At 39.0% G+C, this 25,841-nt stretch overlaps 1 protein-coding gene across 3 annotated transcripts in view; it reads right to left on the bottom strand.

Annotated features, from left to right (window-relative positions):
• The window catches only part of WDR33 (WD repeat domain 33), a 127,071-nt gene that overhangs the window by 57,652 nt on the left and 43,578 nt on the right, over positions 1–25,841 (bottom strand). For 2 of the 3 annotated variants that reach the window (XM_011980493.1, XM_011980494.1), the window contains exons 2-7: positions 23,932–24,158; positions 22,140–22,208; positions 21,394–21,498; positions 18,364–18,459; positions 18,020–18,171; positions 16,245–16,342 (exon numbers count right to left, since the gene is read on the bottom strand). In XM_011980493.1, coding sequence (XP_011835883.1) covers positions 16,245–16,342; positions 18,020–18,171; positions 18,364–18,459; positions 21,394–21,498; positions 22,140–22,208; positions 23,932–24,135 — 724 coding nt within the window. In that variant the 5' untranslated portion in view covers positions 24,136–24,158. Of the gene's footprint in view, positions 1–16,240; positions 16,343–18,019; positions 18,172–18,363; positions 18,460–21,393; positions 21,499–22,139; positions 22,209–23,931; positions 24,159–25,841 lie in introns of all 3 variants that reach the window. The other variant, XM_011980495.1, reaches the window with a different exon arrangement.

Raw genomic sequence — 25,841 nt, forward strand, 5'->3', positions numbered from 1 at the left:
GACTAAAACCAGTGAATTTTGTGGAGATCACCAAAGTGGGTTTCTGCCCAAACAGATTTAGTTTCAAAATACAAAGCCTTATTATCAAGGCACTTTAACCAAGAGAATACACCACAAATCTATGTGTCTAAATTATATGAAAATTAATTCTGACATCTACACAATTTAGACACAAGCGCAAATGGTATTTATCTACCAATCCTGAAATCTGTGCTAACTCTGGAATATGCTAATGTTTTTTCCATATGAAATTATGTACTGTACTTAATAAAATATAAACAATAGTTTAACACACAGTGTTTAAAATCTAAAATGAACAGATATTTACGTGTGAAATAGTCTTTAGGAGAAAAAATCTTATTCTGAAAACATTTTATCCTCAGTTAGGTCCAAATCAACAATATTTTAAGGCTACCGCTGCTCTACTGAAAAAAACAAGTAAAAACTTTTACAATCTAAAATCTTTATTTAAAGATTTTGAGGTTCTCATGAGCACTCGATGTTAGCATAAAAGCAGCTATGAAGATTTCAATGATGATACATGATAACGTTCTTTATTTCTATGGGAAAATTCTATACACCAGTGGCAAAACCAGTGGTACTATCCGAAGAGGCTGCTTTTGCCTATAATGTATCCTGCTTGTCTAATGCTGGTTAACATGCCACCAAATTCTCCCCAGTTGCTCCATTTCATAAGAATGTACGGCTGGTATCATTTCAGCTTGTTCCAACCTGTGCCTGCCGAGCATGTCACTGCTACTAAATCCTGACCTCCACTCTGTCTGGATTTGAGTATTTCTGAGAAAGTAAAAAGCAGCAGCCTCTGACCTCTCAGAACTAATCTAACGTTCAAGCTAAGCCTTGGTGTTACTACAAACCGTTATGACATTTATAGCTTAAACATTCCATTCTCCTGTTGGACAATCTCACTGAACATCAGTATCAAAAGTAGTCACTCCAAGACCATGGCAAAGTGAGAAAAAACGAGGTCACTGTACAACCCACAAGAACAAAATTATCTTTCTTGCCAAATGAGTGACAGCTATTTCTTCATCAATTATGGCTTTATCCTCAATCTAGTTGACCCCCTCTATAAGATCTGTTGATGCCCAATCATAGAATTGCCTGTTTTCCGACAGCACCCTATCTAGAGCAAGCCCTCACGTCCTTAGACCTTTCCCCAAAATTATCCAAAGCCCAAATCCTATAATACATTATAACACCCTGTTACTAGGACACCCCATGGTTCCCTGTGGTCTGTGTTCTTTGCTGCAATAAGTAATAAATCCAACTTGCTCTGTTACAGGTGTATTCCTAGTGGTCTTTAGCTGAAGGGTATTCACACTTGTGAATACTAACAGTGAAATGAAAATAGATGTTCTAGGCTTAGAAAATGACTCTAAAACTGCAATTCACAAGGAGGGAGCTTTGGATGATGCTGGTATAAGATTTCTTCAGTTTTGCTTTTAATGTCAAGACCATGGTAAACTGTTTTAAATGGCTCAGGTAAAGTAAAAAGCATTAAAAACTGATAAAGCAGAGGAGAAGCTTTTATAGCCAAGTTGATCAGGAGAATAAGCAGGAGTTAATCAAGGGTCATTTCAATTGGCAGCAGTACGTCCAAGTATCTGGGATATGTCAAGGTTTAGAGGTACTTTAAAACAAAGGATGCAGTGAAATGCTCATCAACAACAAAGCTGAAGCTATAAGGAAAACATGAAAGTGAGTAATATCTTTTTTCCTGAGACAGGGTCTCATTGTGTCACCCAGGCCTGGGTGCAGTGGTACATGGCTCATTGCTGTCTCGATCTCCTGGGCTCAAGTGAACCCCCTAACAGGGGCTCCTAGGTAGCTGAAACTTAAAAAAAAGAAAAGTGCTCACCTTGACTACTGGAATTATCTGGATAGTATGTTAGCCGTGAGAAGAAAATAAAGCAATATTTTCATATAATTTCTCTAAGTATTAATCGTATCTACAGGTACAAAACCAAAAATGTGGCCGGGGTTGGTGGCTCACGCCTGTAATCCCAGAACTTTGGGAGGCCAAGATGGGAAAATCTCTTGAGCCCAGGAGTTTGAGACCAGCTTAGGCAACAAAGTGACATCTTGTCTCTATTAAAACTAAAATAAAGTTAGACAGGCATAGTGGCATGTACCTGCAGTCCCAGCTACTCAGAAAGCTCAGGTGGACTGCATAAGCCCAGGCAGTTGAGGCTCCAGTGAGTCGTGATCGTGCCACTGCACTCCAACCTGGGTGACCGAGTAAAACGGTCTCAATAAAAACAAAATAAAATGATGATGAAGAAACACCATAAGGCCATCATGGTGGCTCATGCCTGTAATCCCAGCACTTTGGGAGGCCGAAGCAGGTGGATCACCCGAGGTCAGGGGTTTGAGACCAGCGTGGCCAACATGATGAAACCCCATCTCTACTAAAAATACAAAAAATTAGCCAGGCATGGTAGCACACACCTGTAATCCCAGCTATTTGGGAGGCTGAGGCAGGAGAATCGCTTGAGCCAGGGAGGCAGAGAATGCAGTGAGCTGAGATCGTGCCTCTGCCCTCCAGCCTGGCCAACAGAGCAGGACTCCACCTCTAAAATAAAATAAAAAAAAAAAACACCATGGTGTTGACTACTTTCTCTTTCAAGACAAGCCCTCAGTAACTCTGTCAAACTTTAACCTTTACAATTATCACAGTCCTCAGTGTTTCTCTTCAGCAAGAACTGAAACTCTCCATCATACTGAGTCTTTCAAATACCTTTCATTTCACAGGCTTTTTTTTTTTTTTCTTTTTCTTTTTTTTTTTTTTTGAGACGGAGTCTCACTCTGCAGCCCAGGCTGGAGTGCAGTGGCCCAATCTCAGCTCACTGCAAGCTCCACCTCCCAGGTTCACGCCATTCTCTCACAGGCTGTAACTCCTAATATCTGCTTATATCTGCTTCTTCTTAAGTCAAAAATGTATCAGCCTATTTCTCATTGTAGAACTGGTGTTTCAGGGGAGAGAGGGACAGGGTCTCATTCTGTCACCCAGGCTTGAGTGCGGTGGTGAAATCTTGGCTCACTGCAGCCTCGGATATCCCAGGTTCAAGAGATCCTCCTACCTCAGCCTCCCTGGTAGCAGGGACCACAGGCACACACCACCACACCCGGTTAACTTTTTGTATTTGTTTTGTACAAATGAGGTTTCGCCATGTTGTCAAGGCTGGTCTCAAACTCCTGGGCTCAAGTGATCTGCCTGCCTTGGGCCTCCCGAAGTGCTGGGATTACTGGCATGAGTCACCGCACCCAGCCAAGAATAAACTTGTTTTAAGTCAAAAATATAAGGGAAGGCCGGGCACAGCAGCTCACGCCTGCAATCCCAGCACTTTGGGAGAACGAGGCAGATGAATGACTTGAGGTCAGGAGTTCAAGACCAGCCTGGGCAACATGGTGAAACCCCATCTCTACTAAAAACACAAAAATTAGCCAGGCATAGTAGCATGTGCCTGTAATCCCAGCTATCTGAGAGGCTGACGCACGAGAATTGTTTGAACCCGAGAGGCGGAAGTTGCAGTGAGCCGAGATTGTGTCACTGCACTCCAGCTTGGGCAACAAGAGTGAAACTCCGTCTTAAAAAAAAAAAAAAAAAAAAAAAAAAAATTATATATATATAAATATATAAAAAATATGGGAAAAACTATTTTAAAACAGCGAATTTTATTTCTTTCGGAGGTTAAAATGTAAAAATAAGTAAAACAGCTAATTCAAAAACTGAAGGTAATTTACAGTAATTGATTTAATGATTTACCTGCTAGAATTTTAAAAATTAAACAAAATGTCTAGTGAATACTCTTACAAATTTTTGTTTTAAAACATTTTATTTCCACTCAGAAGACCCTTGGGAACTTACATTTGCATGGCACACTAAAACATAAAAACTGTAAAACTAACAATGTTCTAAAAAATCAGACTGATGGCAAGGCACGGTGGCTCATGCCTACAATCTCAGTACTTTGGGAGGCAGAGGCAGGCGGATCACTTGAGCCCAGGAGTTCAAGCCCAGCCTAGGCAACATGGTGAAACCCTGTCTCTACTAAAAATACAAAAGTTAGCCACACATGGTGGCACGCACCTGTAGCCCCAGCTTCTCGGGAGGCTGAGGTGGGAGGATCACTTGAGCCTGGCAGGTGGAGGCTGCAGAAAGCCAAGATCATGCCACTGCACTCCAGCCTGAGTTGACAGAGCAAGACCTCATCTCAAAATAATAATAATAATAATAATAATAATAATAATATTTAGAGTGAAGACACTCTAAAAAAAAAAAAGAAAGAAAAAAAATAGGTTGGGCAGGAGGATGGCTTAAGGCCAGGAGTTTGAGGTTATAGTGAGCTACGATCATGCCAATGTACTCCAACCTGGGCAACAGAGCAAAACCCTGTCTCTGAAAAATAATAATGAATTTTAAAATCAGATTAGTACACTTAAAAAAGATATAAATGGAACAATTTGCATAGATTTCAGGAAACGAAATGATCTGATTTAACCATTGCAAAAAAAATTTTTTAATATTACCACCACCAAATTGTTGAGGTATTTAATATCCAGGTTCCACAGAAAGAACATTAAAACTGAGTGCTATACTATACGACCTCAAGAAAGGAGCAGCATCTTAGTTCAGAAATCACCACACTTAAAATGCTTTTTACTACAGATGTCACCTCTCTGATCTTAAGAGTCACTGAATCAGGCCCATATCTGCTATGTCACAGGTAAGGATTCGGCTCCTACCCCGCAACAAACTACACTGAAGACTCTGAGGGCAGAGTAAGTCCCCAAAGTCAGCGAGTCTGTTTGGTCAAACTGACAAGTTTGATGGGGTGGATGCAGAGGGTAACAAGGAGAGGCCAAACAAGACATTAGATTTCTATATTTGAACCTTGTCTACTGCAACAAAAATATATGTATAGTACATTTTCCCCAAGACTCCCACCTTACTGCTGACACATTACTCATCCAAGACAAGAAAATGAAATAACATTTTACCAGAGCTATCACTTGTTCATCCAACTTCCTTATCACTAAATGGAGTTAGGGATTAATTCTTATGCTTCAGGTTGGTCAGCAGGAAAACTGTTCTTACCCCCAAAAAAACTAAATGCTGTCCTGATGAAACAGTCTGGGCACCAATGACCACAGCCTGCTGCTGATGAGCTGTGGAGACTACTCACTGTCGATGTAAAACAGTATTCCTGCTTGATGTGGTACCTCATCAATCCACAAAACATTTCGGAAGAAATAAGATAACTAGGAAAATGTTGGACATGGTGCTAAAGGGAAGAGGCCATGCTACTAAATTTTTATCAGCAAAAGAACCAATGACAGCACACTGGCCACAGCATGTCATCATTAATTATCTGATGCATCTAACAACTAAGATAAAATCTTTAAATCCTTTTATAAGACTATTTATTTATTCACTTATTTTTGAGATGGAGTTTTGCTCTTGTTGCCCAGGCTGGAGTGCGATGGCACACTGTCGGTTCATTGCAACCTCCTCTGCCTCCTGGGTTCAAGCAATTCTCTTGCCTCAGCCTCCCGAGAAGCTGGGATTACAGGCACATGCCACCATGCCCAGCTGATTTTTGTATTCTGAGTAGAGACAGGGTTTCACCATGTTGGCCAGGCTGGTCTCAAACGCCTGATCTCAAGTGATCCACCTGTCTTGGCCTCCCAAAGTGCTGGGATTACAGGCATGAGCCACCACGCACAGCCCTTTTACAGGACTTCAAAAAGGCCAATTCTAAGTTCATATCTGTAGAATTTTTTACATCTAAAAACACTAAAAAATCATGACAGCTTGTTTAAACAAATAGTCGTATTTACAGACTGCTTATAAATATAAAAGCCTATACTACTGTCATAACAATGGTTGAAAAATATTCAAATAAGTTCTGAAATAACCACTTTTATCCTAAAATAGTCCAGAGATTTGGAAGCAGGCTCTGAAATTCACTTTGGAAATGACATATCAACGAGGTCAATACCTCACTTTATAGATGAGGACACAAAGTATTATAACTTGCCCCAGTGTCACATGGCTGCTAAGAGCTGAAGCTGGCTGCTAAGAGCTGAAACTGTGACTAACATTCAGTTTCTAGAGCTTGTGATTTCATATGCATGTGCAATAGTGTCTCTTTATATACCTCCAATGAGTTGGTTTCAGTAGCAGGAGACTAGCAGATGAAGCTGATCAGAAAAAGTAATAAAACAGTATTTTTAAAAGAATATGGAGGCATCTAGATTCAGGACTGCATATATTTTTTAAAAAAGAATATAGATGCAAATCAATGAAAGGTAATTAAGACAACTCTACACAGTGGAAGGTGAGATAAAAACCACAAAAATCACAAAAAATAAAGAAAAGACAAAGAAAAATAACTTAATGAAAATATCTTTCAAAGCCTAACCTACCTAGTAAAAAGCTAAGGTGGGAAAGGGGCATGAAGAAATCTTTGACTCCTAAAATTACTCTGTATCTTATCTAGAGGTAGTTAGGCAAGTATATAAATATGAAAAACCCATTATACTGTACATTTAAGATTTGTGCATTTACTGTATATATACAACTAAGAAGTATAAATATTTCAAAAACTTTTTCAAAGATTAGGTGAATTTTGAGACTCCATTCACTACTTCAAACAACAGTGTTAATAACATTATCCAATGTCTCAACAGAGGTTGGCAACATTTCCCTTTGTGATACAACCTAGTCACTTAACTCTTTGCAACGCTTGACTTTCAGACTTTAGGTCTGCCCTGAAACATAAAACTAACGTTAATATTATCAAATCTGACCATCCATCTGAAAAGGAAATGCTTTCTATAACTTCCCTGATAGGTAGGTGCAAGCTAAATGTGGCAAAATTTCATGAAAGGGAAGCCCAATAGCTCACACAACAGTCCGTTGTTCTCTTTTCTTTCATGGGGGAAAAACACAGGGTCTCCCTCTGTCGTCCAGGATGGAGTGCAGTGGCACAATCTCGGCTCACTGCAGCCGCGAACTCCCAGACTCGAGCAATCCTCCTGCCTCTACCTTCTGAGTAGCTGGGACTACACGTGCATGCCACCATGTTTTTCATTTTTTTGTAGAAACAGGGTCTCACTTTGTTGCCCAGGCGGGTCTCACTTTGTTGCCCAAGCTGGTCTCAAACTCCTGGCTTCAAGCAACCTTCCCACCTCAGCCTCCCAAAGAGCTGGGATTACAGCTATTGTGCCTGGTCACATTCTCTTACCTTTCCACAGGAAAATAATTTCCATAATGAAATCCAAATATGATGTCCTATATCCTCCTCATCCCCTATATTTTAGGCCTATATAAAATAAATCAAATCCTACTTCCAAAATACATTAAGTATCTGAAAGTAACTATAATCGCAAGTCTCTTTTAACCAAGCAAAATACTAATCTTCCCTTTATTCTTTCTTCATGATTTCCAGACCACTCTCCCTTCTAGTAAACTCCCCTCAAAAATGAAGCTCCACCACTCTGAACATCTATTAAGTATTCTACTAAGTGGGGAAAAACATGACACCTCAAGAGTTCACACCAATCATCTAAAACACAGGATTGTTTTTATGAATTCTAATTAACCAATCTAACAAACCCTGGAATTGAGGTTGGTAAGCAAAGTACAGAACTTCCTATTTATCTTTATTTAAATTTTACAGTTTAAGTTTCTATTAAGTTTAACATCACAATATCTTCTCAAATCCTGAAATCTAGTGAACTTCTACTTGTAGTTTTGAATCCGCTGTAAATTACAAAGCAAGACCATCTACATTAATATAGAATGTTAAATAGGACAGGGGCCAAGTAAAGAATCTTACAGGCCAGGCGCGGTGGCTCAAGCCTGTAATCCCAGCACTTTGAGAGGCCGAGACGGGCGGATCATGAGGTCAGGAGATTGAGACCATCCTGGCTAACACGGGGAAACCCCATCTCTACTAAAAAATACAAAAAACTAGCCAGGCGAGGTGGTGGGCGCCTGTAGTCCAGCTACTCGGGAGGCTGAGGCAGGAGAATGGCATAAACCTGGGAGGCGGAGCTTGCAGTGAGCTGAGATCCGGCCACTGCACTCCAGCCTGGGCGACAGAGCAAGACTCCATCTCAAAAAAAAAAAAAAAAAAATCTTACAGCACTCTCTGCATACTTGCATCTACATTAACATAAAATGTTAAAGAGGACAGGGGCCAAGTAAAGAGTCTTGCAGCACTCTCTGCATACCTGTCTCACAGGTAACAAACATCCAGGGAAAACTTACTTTGGCAATGATCTTTCACTCATGCAGCTAAAAAGCCACATTCCTCTACCATGATCCACAAATTAGCTCAAAGATTCCCTACATTGGTCTGGCTACAATGTCCTTGACCCCTCCAGCAATCCTACTAAAAAATAGGATTATGTTAGCATGATTTATTCCAGACCACTATTTCTCAATGGAAGCAGTAAGGCTTTCTTTCTCCAAGTCTGCGCATGCATGCATGTGTGCATACCTGTGGTGGTGCCTTTTTTAGAAAGTTATGCGTGGCAGTCATCAATGAAGTTCACTTCAGAAGTGTACAAATTATTTATTCAAAAAAGCAGTCATCGGGCCTGATGGGATTAAGAACTACTAATCTAACATTTGATGACTCATGGCATCACAAACTACTCTTGTTTAATAACATTAAAAATGTCTGCTGGAGATAAAACATTGAGCTCCCTGACAAGGAGTTCCTAGAACCACCCTTTTACTCCTTGTTTCTGTATTCATGCTGACTTCCTTCAATATTTTCTAACATTTCAATATGGTAAAATACTTATAATTTCCATTTGTAACAAAACAAACATGGACACTGAGAAGACTGTCACAGTCTTCAACAGGCATAGGGAGATGGCCAGACTAAGGAGGCTATCCTCAATATTAACTCTGTTTTCTCAAAGAGAGCTCTATTAAACATCAAAATACATTCAAAGGCAAAAAACAGAGGCCTTGGCTGATTGGCTGTGAGGCTTTTAATGTGCATTTGGAGAAATTAGGGTTACTTTATGAAACAACCTGTAAAAAAGAATTAACTGACCCAGAAACTACCATTTCTTCCTTTAAACAGAAATCCTCACTGTGGTCTCTTTACAACTGAAGAGATCATAGCACTATAGGTGCTTCTCAGAAATTGCTGAGATACAGTTTTCTGGTACATCATAAAAAGTGGCCAGGCACAGCGGCTTACACCTGTAATCCCAATACTTGGGGAGGCCGAGACGAGCGGATCACTGGAGGTCAGGAGTTCGAGACCAGCCTGGCCGACATGGTGAAACCCTATCTCCACTAAAAACACAAAAATTAGCTGGGTACGGTGGTGCATGCCTGTAGTCCCAGCTACTCAGGAGGCTGAGACACTAGAATTGCTTGAACCCGGGAGGCAGAGGTGGCAATGAGCTGAGATCACACCACTGCACTCCAGCCTGGGCGACAGAGCAAGACTCCAACTCAAAAAAAAAAAAAAAAAAGTAATTAAAGGGGAAAAAAATTACTATTAAAAAAAAAAAAAAACCCAGTATTTGTTCTGATACTTCCCTCATTGACAAAACTTACTTTGTTATACAATATTTTAATCATATACTTTGTTAAAGAATCTACTCACCAAAAATGAAAAAGCCAAGACATATTACACATTTATCTAATTGTATCAGCCTTCCCAAAGCTCAGAATTTTAACTTTCAAAACTATCAAAGACCTGATAAGCTGAGATTTATAAAAAGAACAGGGTAACTAATTCATCAGAACAAAAATTTAAACCTCACTCAAAACGAACTGAAGCATACCACTATAGAATAGACAACTACAGAATAAAATTTATATCTTTAATAAATGTAAAGACATAAAGGCTCTCTCTGAAAACTGACTGCCTAAATTATTAATCATAGGGATTTGTCACTGTTAAAAAACCTGAATCTCTTGCCAGACATGGTGGCTTATGCCTGTAATCCCAGCACTTTGGGAGGCTGAGGCCGGCGGATCACCTGAGATCAAGAGACCAGCCTGTCCAACATGGTGAAAGCCCATCTCTACCAAAAAATGAAAAAATTAGCCAGGTGTGGTGGTGCACGCCTGTAGTCCCCGCTACCGGGGAAGCCGAGGTGGGAGAATTACTTGAACCTGGAAGGCGGAGGTTGCAGTGAGCCAGTGTTGCGCCACTGCACTCCAGCCTGGGTGAAAGACTAAGACCCTGTCTCCAAAAAAAAAAATCCAATCTTCATATACAAACGAGTGCCTGGGAGTGGCTCTTGACTCTTAATTAAGACACTAAATATGATAGCAGCAGGATGCAACTCTGTACCCCAAGCAAGGTACAAATCTATATTCAATAAGTTTTGGTCATATTATGTACAATATTTTAAATAAGCATAGCGATTAAAAGAACAAAGCCTATCATAAAAATTTTAAACCGTTCCTGTAAAAATATGAATGCATCATGTAAAATGAGTATTTCAGGACCCTACTACACAAACTTTTTTAAATAATGTGCTTTAGATGTTAAATATGAAGTCTTTATCTCTCAATTATTTGCATAATAAGACAACCTACCATGGTCTAGTCTTTTCAGGATAGCAAAGAGCCTTAAAGAAACCATTCCTCAAAGTAAGAAACTGGATACAGAATACAGGCAGCTGTATGTAAAATGGGTCCAAGTGGTTGGCTGGATGGTTAAATGAGATATGCCTGAAGTGCTTTTAACACTAAAAGCATGTTAAGTCAACGTAAGGAATTATTCTGCTATGGGCTACTTTAAAGGGTTTTTTGTCTTGGGAGAAAACAGAATTCTGGGGAGTGTTCTGTAAAACCTTGTAGAAATAAATTAGGTTCATGGTCATAAACTACATGGTTTACCAATTTTACTTTAGTAATAAAGTTATTTCCAATAAAAAGCACCCATTTTTTGGAACACTCCAACTTCGTAAATGTGTCTTCACACAGTTCAAAAACACACTGCCAAACAAAAAGATCTTTGTGTAGACAGGGGTCATCTCATTTAGTATAAACCACAAATGCAATCATGAAGGGGCACACAGAGACTTATCAAAAGTATTAGTAAAAATATTATTTTTCTTAACCTGTGTGGTGAGTACGTGTTAATTTCCATTCCATTAGTATTATATTTGAAAACTAAAAACTCCTGCATTAAGTCTCAATATAACTGCTTATGTCCATGTTCTATTTAATACACCTTATAACCCATGTGTAGTGTGAATCAATAGCTGTGGTTTAATATTTTTGTTAAATATATCATACATTCACTATAACCTCTACAGTTTTAAAGAATGTTAAAATGAACTTGAGTACCTAGTTTCCTCTACCCACACCCTTCTCCCCTGTACAAATCTTTACTTCACAATTCTGTCAATTACAGCTTAGAAAGGTACTGTTGCTGACATTACTTTTAAAACATAAAAGAGGCAGTTTAACATAGTAGTTAAGAGCATGAATACTGGAGCCAAACAGGCTTCAAATCCTAGCCTCAACTCTTATGAACTATATGACCTTTGACAGGTTTATTTAACTTTTTGGTGCCTTGGTTTACTCATGTGTAAAATGGGAAACAATCAGTACTGCTCTCATAGGGCTACTAGGAAGATCAAATAAAGTACTTACAATATGCCTGGTACACAGTAAGTATAATGTGTCAGCTGTTATTGTTAAAACCCAGAGGGTAAAACAAAATTAAAGCACGCTGAAACTTGTTAACCGATTCTCTTTACGAGTATAGTGGGGAAAAGTGAGGCTGTGGGAGAAAATTAAAAATAAAAGAATATAATGCCTCTCAGTAAAATGTATTTCCATACTCTTACCGATTTCATATTTTCAACCTGCCAGTGGTTAAGTGATCTGCTTTCATATGTCCATAAAACTACACTTCTAGCACTCACACGGCTCTCCTCCCATATTATCAAATGTCTTTAACAATTGTGAAAATATCTCACCCTCCCTATTAAACACAAGGATAGGGGTTATACCTTATAAACCAGTCTCCTAGGTAACTTGCATATAAGATACTCATTGTTTATTAAATAGATTTTAACGGTACTATTTCAGTCAGAGTCAAATGTGTAAACATAACCTATAGGCTCATTTAGTCTCACATATTTCTGGTGTGTACAATGTTACTTTACCATAAGCTTGGGAAGCTGGAGGAAATTTTTTTTTTTAGATTTTAATAACAACTTTAAAATGTTATTTTAATCCCAGTCTATAAATTGCCATAATACTAAAAAAAAGGAGAAATGGAACTATGGTGACTTAGACATCCTTTGTAATGGTGGACATATACATTGTGCTTCTCAATGCTGCAGTATATTCTATTTCATCAATGTCTGTTTTTTCAACTTACGTACCAACCAACAAGGACTTTTGTATAACAAATCCGCCGTCAACAGATTTATGCTTATTTTACACCTTAGAAAATCCTGATTACTTTTCTCTTCTGTAACTTCGTCCTTTTCTAAGCATAAGAACAATTTCAGAAATACTATTATAAAAAGCAACTACAGGCCAGGTACGGTGGCTCACGCCTATAATACCAGCACTTCGGGAGGCTGTGCGCACGAAACATGTGAGGTCAGGAGCTCAAGACCAGCCTGGCCAACATGGTGAAACCCTGTCTCTACTAAAAATACAAAACTTAGCCGGGCATGGTGACACGTGCCTATAATCCCAGCTACTCAGGAGGCTGAGGCAGGAGAATCACTTGAACCCAAGAGGCAGAGGTAGCAGTGAGCCAAGATCACACCACTGCACTCCAGCCTGGGCAACAGAGCAAGACTTGGTCTCAAACATATTTTTAAAATAGTAAGAAAATAAAAATAAAAAGCAACTATAAATTCTGCATTCAAAAGTACAAGTCCAGTGTGGTGGCTCACACTATAATCCTAGCACTTTGGGAGGCCGAGGCAGGAGGATCCCTTGAGCTCAGGAGTTTGAGACCAGCTTGGGCAACACAGGGAGAGCCTGTCTCTATTTTTTTAAAAAAATTAAAAATTAAAAAGTATAGTATTATGACTTCTGTTATGCACAGGCACACTGTATGCTCAAAGCTGAAAAACTCAGTCACGAAGACCCTACAGCTGTCTTTCAATACTTAACGGCTTGCCATGTGAATTAAGCGCAGAATTAATTTTTGGTATTCCCGTAGGCAAGACAAATTGTAAGGAAGCAGATTTCTGATATAAAGAAAGAACTCCCTGAAAATTAGAGCCGTCTAAAATTAAAAAAGGAATTCATGTGAAGTAGGGAATACTACATCACTGAGAATGTTTGCCAGTAGACTAGTTTTTAGGAATGCTGTAGAAAAGTATTTGATGGAGTTTGACTATATGATCACAAACTCCCCTTAAATAGAATTATTCTTGGATTTTCTGAATACTTAAGTCCAAAAGTAATGGCTTGATACACAACACTAACAATGCAAAGGAGTATGCTTATCTACCTGATGCCATAGAGTCTACGTGCATTACATGAACATCATCCTTAATAAGGGGCAACTATATTTCAGAGGTTAGGATATCCTGTCCCTATTTGTTTGACTTTGTGATCCAACTTTCTCTGAGTAGAGCTACGTAAGTTCACTTCACATTTTATTTAAAGAGCTTCTCATCATCCCTTGAAACAACTGCCAATCCACCATCGCTTTGACCCCACAACTCACTAGCGGGAGAATGGGAAGCTCTCAGATGCATAAAATTTGGAAAAGTGAGAAATGACAGAAAACGGACAACTGGAATCTAATAACTCTTCTCCTACACCAGACTTGCTATCAGAATTACTGGTTGGGTGGTATAATCAATTCAATATATTCATATCTGCCTCATATACTGAAGTGTCTTGGGGTACTAAAACTATTGTTACTGTAAAGCAAGTAGCATATTTTTTAAAAAGAATCAAAAGGTATTAAAAAGCTAGAATGTAAATGTAAAAGTACATGAAGGCTCATTATACCTTTGTGCATGTTTGAAATTTCCATAGTAAAAATCTAAAATAAAGAGCCCTCAAACAAAAATCTCAACCCTCATTTATGATTCAGCATCTACTTAACTTCATCTAAATTTACCTGGACTTACCTGAAAATATTTAACTCCTAGTTAATATCCCTTGCACACTCTAAATTTCAGAGGAAAGTTCTTAATGAAACACTTTCAACACCAAAATTGAATAATGCTTCACTGGATCATGGGACTGAAAAACGTTATCACATAGATTTCCTTCTTTTTTAAAATCCAAGCTGCAAAGTGGTTTTAGATCAGACTTCAGTTAGTAGAGTCCACTGTAAAATTAGTTGTTTTAATACTGTAGAATTACCTTTTTTTTTTTGAGATGGAGTCTCGCTCGGTTGCCCAGGCTAGAGTGCAGTGGCACAAGCTCCGCTCACTGCAAGCTCCGCCTCCTGGGTTCATGCCATTCTCCTGCCTCAGCCTCCCGAGTAGCTGGGACTAGAGGCACCCCTTACGACACCCAGCGAATTTTTTTGTATTTTTAGTAGAGATGGGGTTTCACAGTGTTAGCCAGGATGGTCTCAATCTCCTGACCTCGTGATCCGCCCGCCTCGGTCTCCCAAAGTGCTGGGATTACAGGCGTGAGCCACTGCGCCCGGCTACCCTAGAGTTACTTTTAATAAATAAAATCATTTCATTTTCTCTAAGTTTCCAGGATTTTAAAAACTTAGAAAATGTTTAAATTGTTTCTGCTTAACAGCTAAGACTAATAGAGAGGAAAGATTCAACATGAGTGTGGCATTAGGCTGGGAGTCAAATGATAAGATTCTAGTCCTGGCTCTGAACCTATTTTGCTTTGAACATGTCACTTACACCCTTGGGATCATGGAGTTCATCCATAAAATAACTCAGACATGATCATCTCAAAGTCTCTGTCTCATTCTGAAGTTATACAATATTATGACCTTTATAGTGAGTAAACTCCCTCAATGTGACAGGTTCCCTACGCCATACAGTACTGTGTATAAAAAAGGCTACGTCATACAGTACTGTGGATAAACCCTAACAAAATGTGCAAAGTCAAGAGTGTTTAAGCAAATGTGATGGAAGACACTGACTCGAAATATGGGCTGAAATACAGATTAAAGTATCTCAAGAGTCTTTCCTGTCGACAAAGCATCAATATCATATGCTACAGCTAAAGCTCTGAAAAACTGTGAGAAACTTAATGATTCAACCGAGGCAACTATCTCTGCTGACTCTTGAACATAAGGGAAAAGCTCTGAATAATAATTTGACACCCAACACCTGTAGCACCCATCCTCCCACCCTGTATTTATGTATCAGAGAAAGACAGTATTTTTGTGGCATCCTGGAACCAAGGGTATGGAGTAGAAGGTACTGTTTGTTAAACAGTAATTCAACAGGTTCATACTAAGCACTTGAGAAAACTACCTTCCTACTTAATAAACTAACAGGATCCAGTCAGAAGTGTCTTTGTTGTGATGTTTGTATTGCATATACCCAACGAATTCCTTAGCTCTACCACCACTGAATTCACGTAACTCACACAGATGTACTGTTAATATTTCAACAGTCCCACTTTATAGAGTCCAATATTCTAATGCATAATCTAAAATAATCGAAGTGAGAATATGGACTTTGGTTAAAGAATGAAGTAATTCATAGAGGTTTATTAATTATAAAATCAACAAAAGTAAACAAGCAATGCCACCCGAACTTAGTAACACGCGGGCCATGTAGTACAAACGTGGTGTACTGAAAAACCAACCGCTTTCAGAAATCGTAACACTAAGAAGTGTAGCTTTGATACCTCTATCTTGTCGGTTAATTCATGTTGTAGAAGGACTGCCAGGGGAATGACAGCTATCTAAATCAAACCACAGTGTCAATATGTTGGGAACAAGTACCCTGGCTACAAGAAAGGAAAAGGAAAAGGAATACAGCCCTAAAAGATGCATACAGACAAGCAAGTAAGGGGGGAGCATTCTTGTATTTAATTTATAGCTAAAAAATTCAAAGGTAACACTGGTAGTAAAAACCTACAAAATGACTGTGAATCAGAGAAAGTGTTGGTTTTTTTGAAGAGCCTGAGACGGTGTGTATATGTAAGAAAATTGAATGGAGATGTAAGCCAGTATTGTGGTGGTGTGCTGATTTAGCCACAAATGTCTTCCCTATTTAAATATTCCAATCAGTACCGTTAGTACACGTACCTCGGAGAATTCTTTCCTCATGGCAACGAAGAAAGTCCCAGATTCTAACAGTGCCGTCATCAGAGCATGTAGCAAATTTATTATCCGTGGGTGAGAAACTGTTACATGAAGACACACAGCAGGGGAAAGAAGTCAGCATTTAACAGATAATCTGTGTTTCTCAGACAGGGAAAAATAAAAACACTGTGCTGCATTATAAACAGGAGAGGGAAGAATCCAGTGAAGAAGCCCTTAAAGTGAATGTCGTCAGCTAACACAGGCATCTCATCAAAAGAAGTCTTCAACAGAGCAGTTGTTTGAGTTTTCAATCATCAGTATTCTGAGAACTTCAAGTGTGTATTATTAGTGCTAATGCTATCCATGTTCCTTCTCTATTTTCCATCATACCAGGAAATCACATGAAGCTGCCTTAAGTGGTGAAACTAAATGGATTCTATTTTTGCAGTATTCCCATAGTCTTTTAAATTGCACACGAATACTGCTCCCAAAATTATCATCAGCTTCTGCCTCAGACACTTCATGAAATGATAAGCTGAAACAATGTGGGCTGTCTATTAAAAGAATGATTGCTAAACATCCCTACATACGATGTTTCTCATCCATTCCAAAGGTCTGTAGAAAATTTTCACATCTTCCTGGCAAGTTATTCCATGAATGTTGCACCTTTTCAGTAAAACTTTAAAATAAGGACATTCAGACTTGTGTTTCAAGCCAAAGAATCTGCTGCAAGAAGGATTCAGTTTTTCCCAGTAGTGAAAGATCATTCAAGTTTCTCAAATAACTCTAAAAACTCCCTTGAACTTTGGAATCCTATAACTAAGAAAGGACTAGCTGTGTAAACTCAATGTATGGGCAAGACACTAAGGCAAAATCTACAAAGCAGAAGCATGTTCATCCAACAATTTGTTAAGATTCTGAAAGGATAAGCAAATGACTACAGTGGATGATGTTTCTATAAAGATGTCAACCTCCCCCACACATGGGTGGCACAACCTTAAAGAATGCTGCTTAGCTTTATTCTGAGGCTGCAGCAATTCTTCAGGCTTGTATTTGGAACTTTTTCCCCCAGTTTTACTATACATACCTCACTGATGTGTAAAAATATACAACTCACTGAAAATATTTTAAACTCCACTTATTGTATACATTTGCATAAGTGATGTTATCAACAGTGAATCAGAAGAAAAGTCCTAGAGTCTTCTTGACAATGATCTGCTTACAGCTGCAAAGCTTGAAGAACCCATTCATTACTCCATTAATGTTTGCCACATCCAGTTATCTGTGAGGGTTTTAGTCCTATACTTTCCTTTGGAAGTCGTGGCATAACCAAGCCAACCAGGTCTTCACTTAAGCCTTTTTCCACTTTGTGTGAATTCTGAAGTTGTTTTCTGCAGGCTTTAGATTTTATTCAGTTGCATAATTAAAGACTGAATTCTTTATTTGGAATGAAATATTCTTGTCTTACACAGTAGATAATAAAAAGGAATAACGTATACACATTATTAATCATAAATGAAAAGAGAAAACCAGTGCAAAATGCGGCAGACAGTACATCTCTAACATATTGCAAAGGCTGATACCGGGACAACACTACTTCAGAAAGGTGCCAGCAAAATGGTGAATGTGTGAAAACAAAGAAAAATATTGTGTTTATAGGGTGCAGAAAGTTTCCCAGAATCTGACAGAGCCCATGCATCTCTGCACCCAGAATACACTTAGAGAATAATTTAACCATGACAATAGGGACTACAGAAAATGGTATATTGTGTATAAACCTGGCCTCTCTAATCGCCTCCTTATGTGCCTGGAACATCTTGACGTTGTTCATGTTCGACTGCCAATATTTCACATATCCTCCGTGGTCTGCTGTCAACATCCACATGTCATTATGTGACCACGTCATGGCCCTCACTGGGCTGTCGTGAGCCTGTGAAAACAGAAAACATTAATTAGTAAGGTGTTGCTTCAAAGAATATATGACTAAAGGCTTACAAGAGCATATACTGACTCGAGGCAACAATTTGTCCAATTCTAAGTTTAACAATGCCAATGAAGTGACTATATCTCAAGTTCTTTACAGTACCATACGATGATACCACCATCTGGTGATTACTATTACCTGTAATATTGTTTCAAAATTGAAAGTGAGTCCATTCCACAAGGTAAACTCCCCACTAGAAGCTCCAGTGACCAAGCGTCTTCCTTCTGGAGTCCACTAAGGGAGAAAAAAAGACAGGTTATACAAGGGCACACATCCTCCAACTTCACTAATTTTGAAAAACATTTTAAAGGTATTTATAAAACATGCAATAACTGACATAAATAAATGAAACTGACTTTTGCTTAAATGTAGCTCAGCTTTATCAGAAGTACTTCGTCAGAAAACAACTTAACACAGTGCAAGGAAGGCTCTAGTCCCTTGGCTTAGTAGCTGAATGAAAGATACTAAGTATATTACGAGTACACGCACCTACTCACTAAATTACATGCACCTATGCATGCTAAAGACCATTTCAATACAGAATATGCAAAGACCTCATTTCCCTAGGCTATATGATAGACTAACAAAAATAAGGTCACCAGAACAACTCAAAGACTGGATAAAGGATTTGGCGCTTACAAGTAGGAGAGGACAAATTCAGAAAGAAAAGTTACCAGTGTTTAATTAAAATAACAAGATAATAAGAAGTACCAATTTAAGGACACTGAGGCTATCAAACTCTTCCTGCACCTAAACATATTTAAAAAAAAAAAATTGTAAGCTCTCCTCCATTCAAAGTACCAAGCAGTGATAACTCTTAGGCTGATCTACTCTCAAAAAAAACCATAACAGTGCCATGACTAATTAACACTACACCAACATTTTAAATTTTTTATTGATACACAATAGATGTACATATTTGCAGGGAATGACAATGCCAATAATTTTTTTTGTACTTTTAAGTGCACCTTTTCTCCTTTTAAATTAAACTTAAAGCCCTTTATTACTTTTTGCACTTAAAGCCCTTTAAATATTTTATTTTATTTTTTTTTTTTTTGAGACAGAGTCTCGCTCTGTCGCCCAGGCTGGAGTGCAGTGGCGCAATCTCGGCTCACTGCAAGCTCCGCCTCCCAGGTTCACGCCATTCTCCTGCCTCAGCCTCCTGAGTAGCTGGCACTACAGGCGCCCGCCACCACGCCCGGCTAATTTTTTGTATTTTTAGTAGAAACGGGGTTTCACCGTGGTCTCGATCTCCTGACCTTGTGATCCGCCCGCCTCGGCCTCCCAAAGTGCTGGGATTACAGGCGTGAGCCACCGCGCCCGGCTAAATATTTTTACATCAGTATTTTAATGTCACAATTTGCATACTAAAGGAAATCTGTAGCATACATGATGGCTAATTCGAAACATTTCAAATTTTTTGTTTTTACTTTTTATTTTCAAGTTTCTATGATGGATCACACACTCATTTTCCTTCAATGATGTAAATATACAAAATGTCAATATAACAATCCTATTTTCCAAAAACTGACAAAGTTGAAAAATACAAATACATATGTGCTTATAGAAACAGTAAGATAGGATATATAAAATGAAGGTTATTTCTTAAATTACACAAATATATGTGACAATTTGGCTTTTTATTGCTTACCTGTAAGTCACAGTTTTGATTATCAGATTAAAAGCCTCATCCCTTTCTAGTTTCCGTTATCTGGTATGGATCCTAACCCAGTCAATACTACAGACAACCAAACTGTAGACACACAGCCCACAGTCTTTATACCTTAACATCTTTTGATTTTGACTGTGCCTCTGCATGTGCAAATTCTTCCTAAAACCTTATAGCGTAATCCCCAAATGAGAACATTTACCCACCTTATAAAATATGGCGTGCTCGGATTTTATTCTTTTCAAAAAGGTTTTCCATGTTATGCTAAGAGGATATTAAAATTAGCTGCACATCACATCCCTTTGACCAAATTCCCTGATTAAAAAAAAAATTATACTATACACTGGTTGCTTCTACTCACATAACAATGTTTCTTTTTTTCTTTTTCTTTTTTTTTTGAAATGGAGTTTCACTCTTGTCCCCCAGGCTGGAGTGCAGTGGAGGCGCAATTTAGGCTCACTGCAACCTCCACCTCCCGGGTTCAGGTGATTCCCCTGTCTCAGCCTCGTCTCTCAGCTGGGAATACAGGCGCGTGCCACCACGCCTGGCTAATTTTTGTATTTTTAGTAAAGACAGGGTTTCATCATATTGGTCAGGCTGGTCTCAAACTCCCGACCTCAGGTGATTCACCTACCTCAGCCTCTCGAAGTGCTGGGATTACAGGCGTGAGGGATGTGTCTACTGCCTAAGGCCTCTTAGACAAATACTAGGCATAAGACTAAATGCAGCTATTTCTATGGAGTTCAGACTGACATCTCTCTCCGAGGACCTTTTGGTTCTCCCTGTTGTCTATCATACTCCTCTGATATCAGAAGATCTGCTTATTTTCCTCATCTGCCACAATCATCTTTTCTTGGTCTCACTTTTTTCCAACTGTTATTTGCTCAACTTAAGATTGTTAACCATTCTACACCTCTGGATACTGTTAACCAACAAGTGCATTAGCTAGGAAATGGAATAATCGAAACACAAAGAAGAAAATGATTACATTATCATCTATGAAAATCAGGGTTACAACTAAAAATTGTATTTTTAAAATTTTAAAAATACATTTAAAATTTAAATGTATTAAGTGCCTAGTAGGTACCTTCATAGAGCTAAAAATTACGGTACGCCATAGTTCTTCGGCTCTCAGATGTTTTCCTGCCTAGTAACGCCTAAGTATTCTTCATTTACCTTGGGATGCTGCTGTTCTAAATAATAACAAAAGCATCCCTATTCAAAGGCAACTCTGACACCTGCTACAACATGTATCCATCTATTGAGAGAATTCTACAGAAATTGCCACATGAAGAAAAACAATCCAAAAGTGGTATCTCACTCAATGGTGATAAAGTAGATAAACAACTGGATATTCCAAATTAAAATTACTAGCAATAAACCAATTATAAGCCCAGATATACTTTTAAAATAATGTTTAATTTTCTTTGCCCTGTCAAATACATTTGCTATATAACTCTGGATTTATTTTCCCCCAAAATATCCAACAGATTACTTACCCTAACAACAAATACCGGACACTTTACTTTATTTGTTGATGTCCGAACAAATTTTGTTGTTACTGCATTCATAGGATTATTCAACATTCCTATAGGTGGGACCAGCTAAAAAAAAAGAAAATTGGGTTTTTAGAGCTCCTGATTACATACAAGGCAGAAACCAGAAACACGGCAAGGTAATTATTTCAACATTTAAAGACAAATCTGGGACCATATAAAACTTTCCCATAAAAACTATAATAAAGAATTATTACAATTAGCTTACTAATTAAGTGAAGAAAAGTGAGATACAGGAAAGTTAAATACCCATTATTACTAAACAAACAAGAAAATCAAGTACCAGTACTAACCCAGTACAAGTTGGTACAAGTACTAACCCAGTTAGTACTTAAAGTCAACACAATTAAACATGTTCACAGAAAGCTTATTAAGTTCAAATTTAAGTTTTAAGAAATTTAAATTAATTTTCCAATTACAAGACTTTAGATTACAAAGCTTCTTTTTGGACATTGCTTTAAGCCCCAAATCAAAAATTCACCCATCATTAGATTAAAAGGAAAATCTAAATTGAGACAAAAACATAATGCACAGTTTACACAGATGTGTTACATTATCCCTTTGGGAATATTTTAATTATAAAAATGTAAAAAGAAAAGACCATTTTGGACTTGAAGTCACGTAGTTAAAGCTAAAATATTCAAGCAAGGAAGTGTCTATCAAGCTAGTATGACACATCATATACTTACGTCATTGTAATAACCTGCATCAGGCTGAATTGCCCGCATATCTCTCTGGTCTCTTTGCCATATTCTGTTCTGTTAAACAAATAAATAGATCAATTAATGACTATATAGTCTAATTATACTCAATTTGAAATCAACAAAACATAAGCTATATTAAAAATGGATAAACAGAATTTAAAAATACTATTTTCTAAAACAGTGGGTGCCTTAGAGAGCTTTCCCTTCTGATGCTACTAACACTGCTTAGAACTTCCCTCCTCACGGTGCCTCACACCTGTAAATCCTAGCACTTTGGGAGGCCGAGGCAGGCAGATCACTTGAGGTCAGGAGTTCAAGACCAGCCTGGCCAACATGGTGAAATCCTGTCTCTACTAAAAATACAAGCCAGAAATTACTTGAACCAGGGAGGCGGAGGCTGCAGTGAGCTGAGACGGTGCCACTGCACTCCAGCCTGGGCAACAGAGCGAGATTCCATCTCAAAAAAACAAAAACAAAAAGAACTTCCCTCCTCACTTTATCATATTAGCCCCTACCCACTCATCCAAGACACTGTCAGCTCCAACACAGTCTCCCTGATGCTACCTTAAGAAAAGGAAACAGCAGAGGGTAAACAGACATCCCCAATTCCTTCAAAGCCCTAAGCACAAAACAATTCCTCATATCTTGCCCTTGGTCTTCTTAATTCCTCTCAAATTCTCTCCTAGCCTACTTTCCCAATTGAAATTCCCAGAAAAATCAAAATCTGTCTTTATCTCTGAATCTCTTTCTCCAGTATGCCTGCAACATACTAATTAGGCCCAATATGCAAATAGGTCTTTAACCACAGGTCTAAAGTAATGAAAAACAGACAAATTTTCATAGGAAGCCAGACCTAAGCCCAATGAACCTAATAGGGTAATATTAGTAATGAGGCTAATTCCTACCTTAAGCCAAGTAAATAAATAACTCTAACGGGAAACTGTAGGTAGACCCTGCCTTGACTTTACTATGAGTTGCTTTCACCTTGTAGGACTGCAGTAGACATTCAGTCCTCAAGAACGTAAAGCCCTTTCCCTGACTCTAAGTACCACCTACCACCAGGGCTTGGAAGTGGGAGAATCCATGTTCTCCAAGCCATTGTCTAACAAAAATATTCCTATGTTGGTGGTCTTTTATTATTTCATATACACTGCAGATTTAACAACTGTTTTAAGATTCGCCTAGCGATTAAAGTACTCCCTTCTAATCTGTGAACTTTTAGAGCAAATCCTGTTTCTAAAATGGGGTCTAACTTTAATAATTTTTTAGAAGATGATACAGACACAGAATTTTAGAAAGTGCTGGTGGTTTGAGGTTCTTCCTAAATGAGCCAATTTGAAATTCCACCTTGTCCCACTAATTCAACTAACACAGGTATACATAACTTACTACACTACATCTAGAAAATCATCTTCTTTTAAATAACCAGGCCAGGCGCAGTGGCTCACACCTGTAATCCCAGCACTTTGGGAGGCTGAGGTGGGTGGATCACCTGAGGTTAGGAGTTCAAGACCAGCCCAGCCAACATAGTTGAAATTGTTTCTACTAAAACTACAAAAATTAGCCAGGCATGGTGGCAGGAGCCTAGAATCCCAGCTACTTGGGAAGCTGAGGCAGAAGAATCACTTGAACCTGGGAGACAGAGGTTGCAGTGAGACAAAACCGCACCATTGCACTCTGGCCTGAACAACAAGAAAGAAACTCCATCTCAAAAAAATAAAATAAAACAAATAAATAACCAAAGTTTGGTCATCTGAAGCAAATTAATTAGGCTTACCTCTAAATACTTAATTACAGATGGATTGTAGTCTATGGTTTTTCGGTTTACAGCTTTTCTCATTCGTTTTCCATCAAAAGTAAGCTGTTGCATTGCTTGCTGTTGTGCAAAATCAGGTCGCTTATAAAACAACTGTCGAGGTGCCTGGTGCTGGAACCTTGGCATATGGAAAAAACGAGGAGGAGAACCAATTTCTGTAGCCATGGTGATGTTTTCCTTCCAGGATACTAGGATAAGGAAAAAGTACTTTCACTTCAAATATCAGCACTCCAACAATGCCTGAAAACATTTTTAAATTAACACTTTTTACACTTCTTTTCCCTTATCTAACATGCATCATTTCCAGTTACACAATGAACTACAGTCATGAGTCACTTAACGGGCATATGCTCTCAGAGATGCATCCTTAGGCAATTTCATCATTGTACAAACTTCACAGAGTTGTACTTACACAAACCTAGATGGTATACATAGCCTACTACATACCGAGGCTACATGGTGCAGCCTCATGCTCCTAGGTTACAAACCTGCACAGCATGTTACTATACTGAATGCTGGTGGCAACCGTAACACAGTAAGTATTCATGTATCTAAACATAGAAAAGAAACCACAGAAAAGTATGATAAAAATACTATATTATAATCTTATGAGACCACTATCATATATGTGGTCCAACACTGACCACAATGTCATTTTGTGGTGCACGACTATATTAGATCAATAACAGAGACCAGCCACACATTTGAAAAAGACGACAGTCAAGGCGGAAGGATCGCTTGAGGCCAGGAGTAAGATCGGGCTGGGGAACACAGTGAGATTCCCATCTCTATAAAAAATAAAAACATTGGCTGGGCATGATGGCATGCACCTGTAGTCCCAACTATTCTGGAGGCTGAGATAGGAGAATCACTTGAGTCCAGAATTTTGAGGTTGCAGTGAGCAATGATCGTGCCACTGCACTCCAGCCTGAGTGACGGAGAGACCCTGTTGGAAAGAAGGAAGGGGGGGGGGGTGCAGAGAAAGACTAATTCACAGAATAAGTGCTAATAGGCATTTGTTGTAAAATTCAGCCTCCTGAAGAAAAAAAGCAGGATTGGTAATAGCTTGAGGTAGGGTGTATATGTGTGAGTCAGTGGATGGGTATGTGTTTATGTTTAGGGAATAAAAGAAGGTAGAATCACTGGGAATTGTTCACTTTTTCTCTTTTTTTCCCCTAGAGATAAGATCTCTCACTGTGTTGCCCAGGCTGGTCTCAGACTCCGGGGCTCGAGATCCTCATACTTTGGCCTCTTAAAGTGCTGGGATTACAGGCATGAGTCACCAAGCCTGGCCTTACAGTTTTAAAATTAAAATTTCACAGCTGGGTGTGGTGGCTCACGCCTGTAATCCCACCACTTTGGGAGGCCGAGGCAGGTGGATCACGAGGTCAGGAGATCGAGGCCATCCTGGCTAACACGGTGAAACCCCGTCTCTACTAAAAACACACACACAAAAAAATTAGCCGGGCATGGTGGCAGGTGCCTATAGTCCCAGTTACTTGGGAGACTGAGGCAGGAGAATGGGGTGAACCTGGGAGGCGGAGCTTGCAGTGAGCTGAGATCACACCACTGCACTCCAGCCTGGGCGACAGAGTGAAACTGTCTCAAAAAATAACTAATTAATTAATATTTCACTTAGGCCAGGCACAGTGGCTCATGCCTATAATCCCAGCACTTTGGGACGCCAAGGCGGGCAGATCACAAGGTCAGGAGTTCGAGACCAACCTGGCCAACATGGTGAAACCCCGTTTCTACTAAAAATACAAAAAATTGGCCGGGCGTGGTGGCTCAAGCCTGTAATCCCAGCACTTTGGGAGGCCGAGACGGGCGGATCACGAGGTCAGGAGATCGAAACCATCCTGGCTAACACG

Source organism: Mandrillus leucophaeus, unplaced genomic scaffold, assembly GCF_000951045.1.
Source record: "Mandrillus leucophaeus isolate KB7577 unplaced genomic scaffold, Mleu.le_1.0 Scaffold213, whole genome shotgun sequence".
NCBI classification, from domain to species: Eukaryota; Metazoa; Chordata; class Mammalia; order Primates; family Cercopithecidae; genus Mandrillus; species Mandrillus leucophaeus.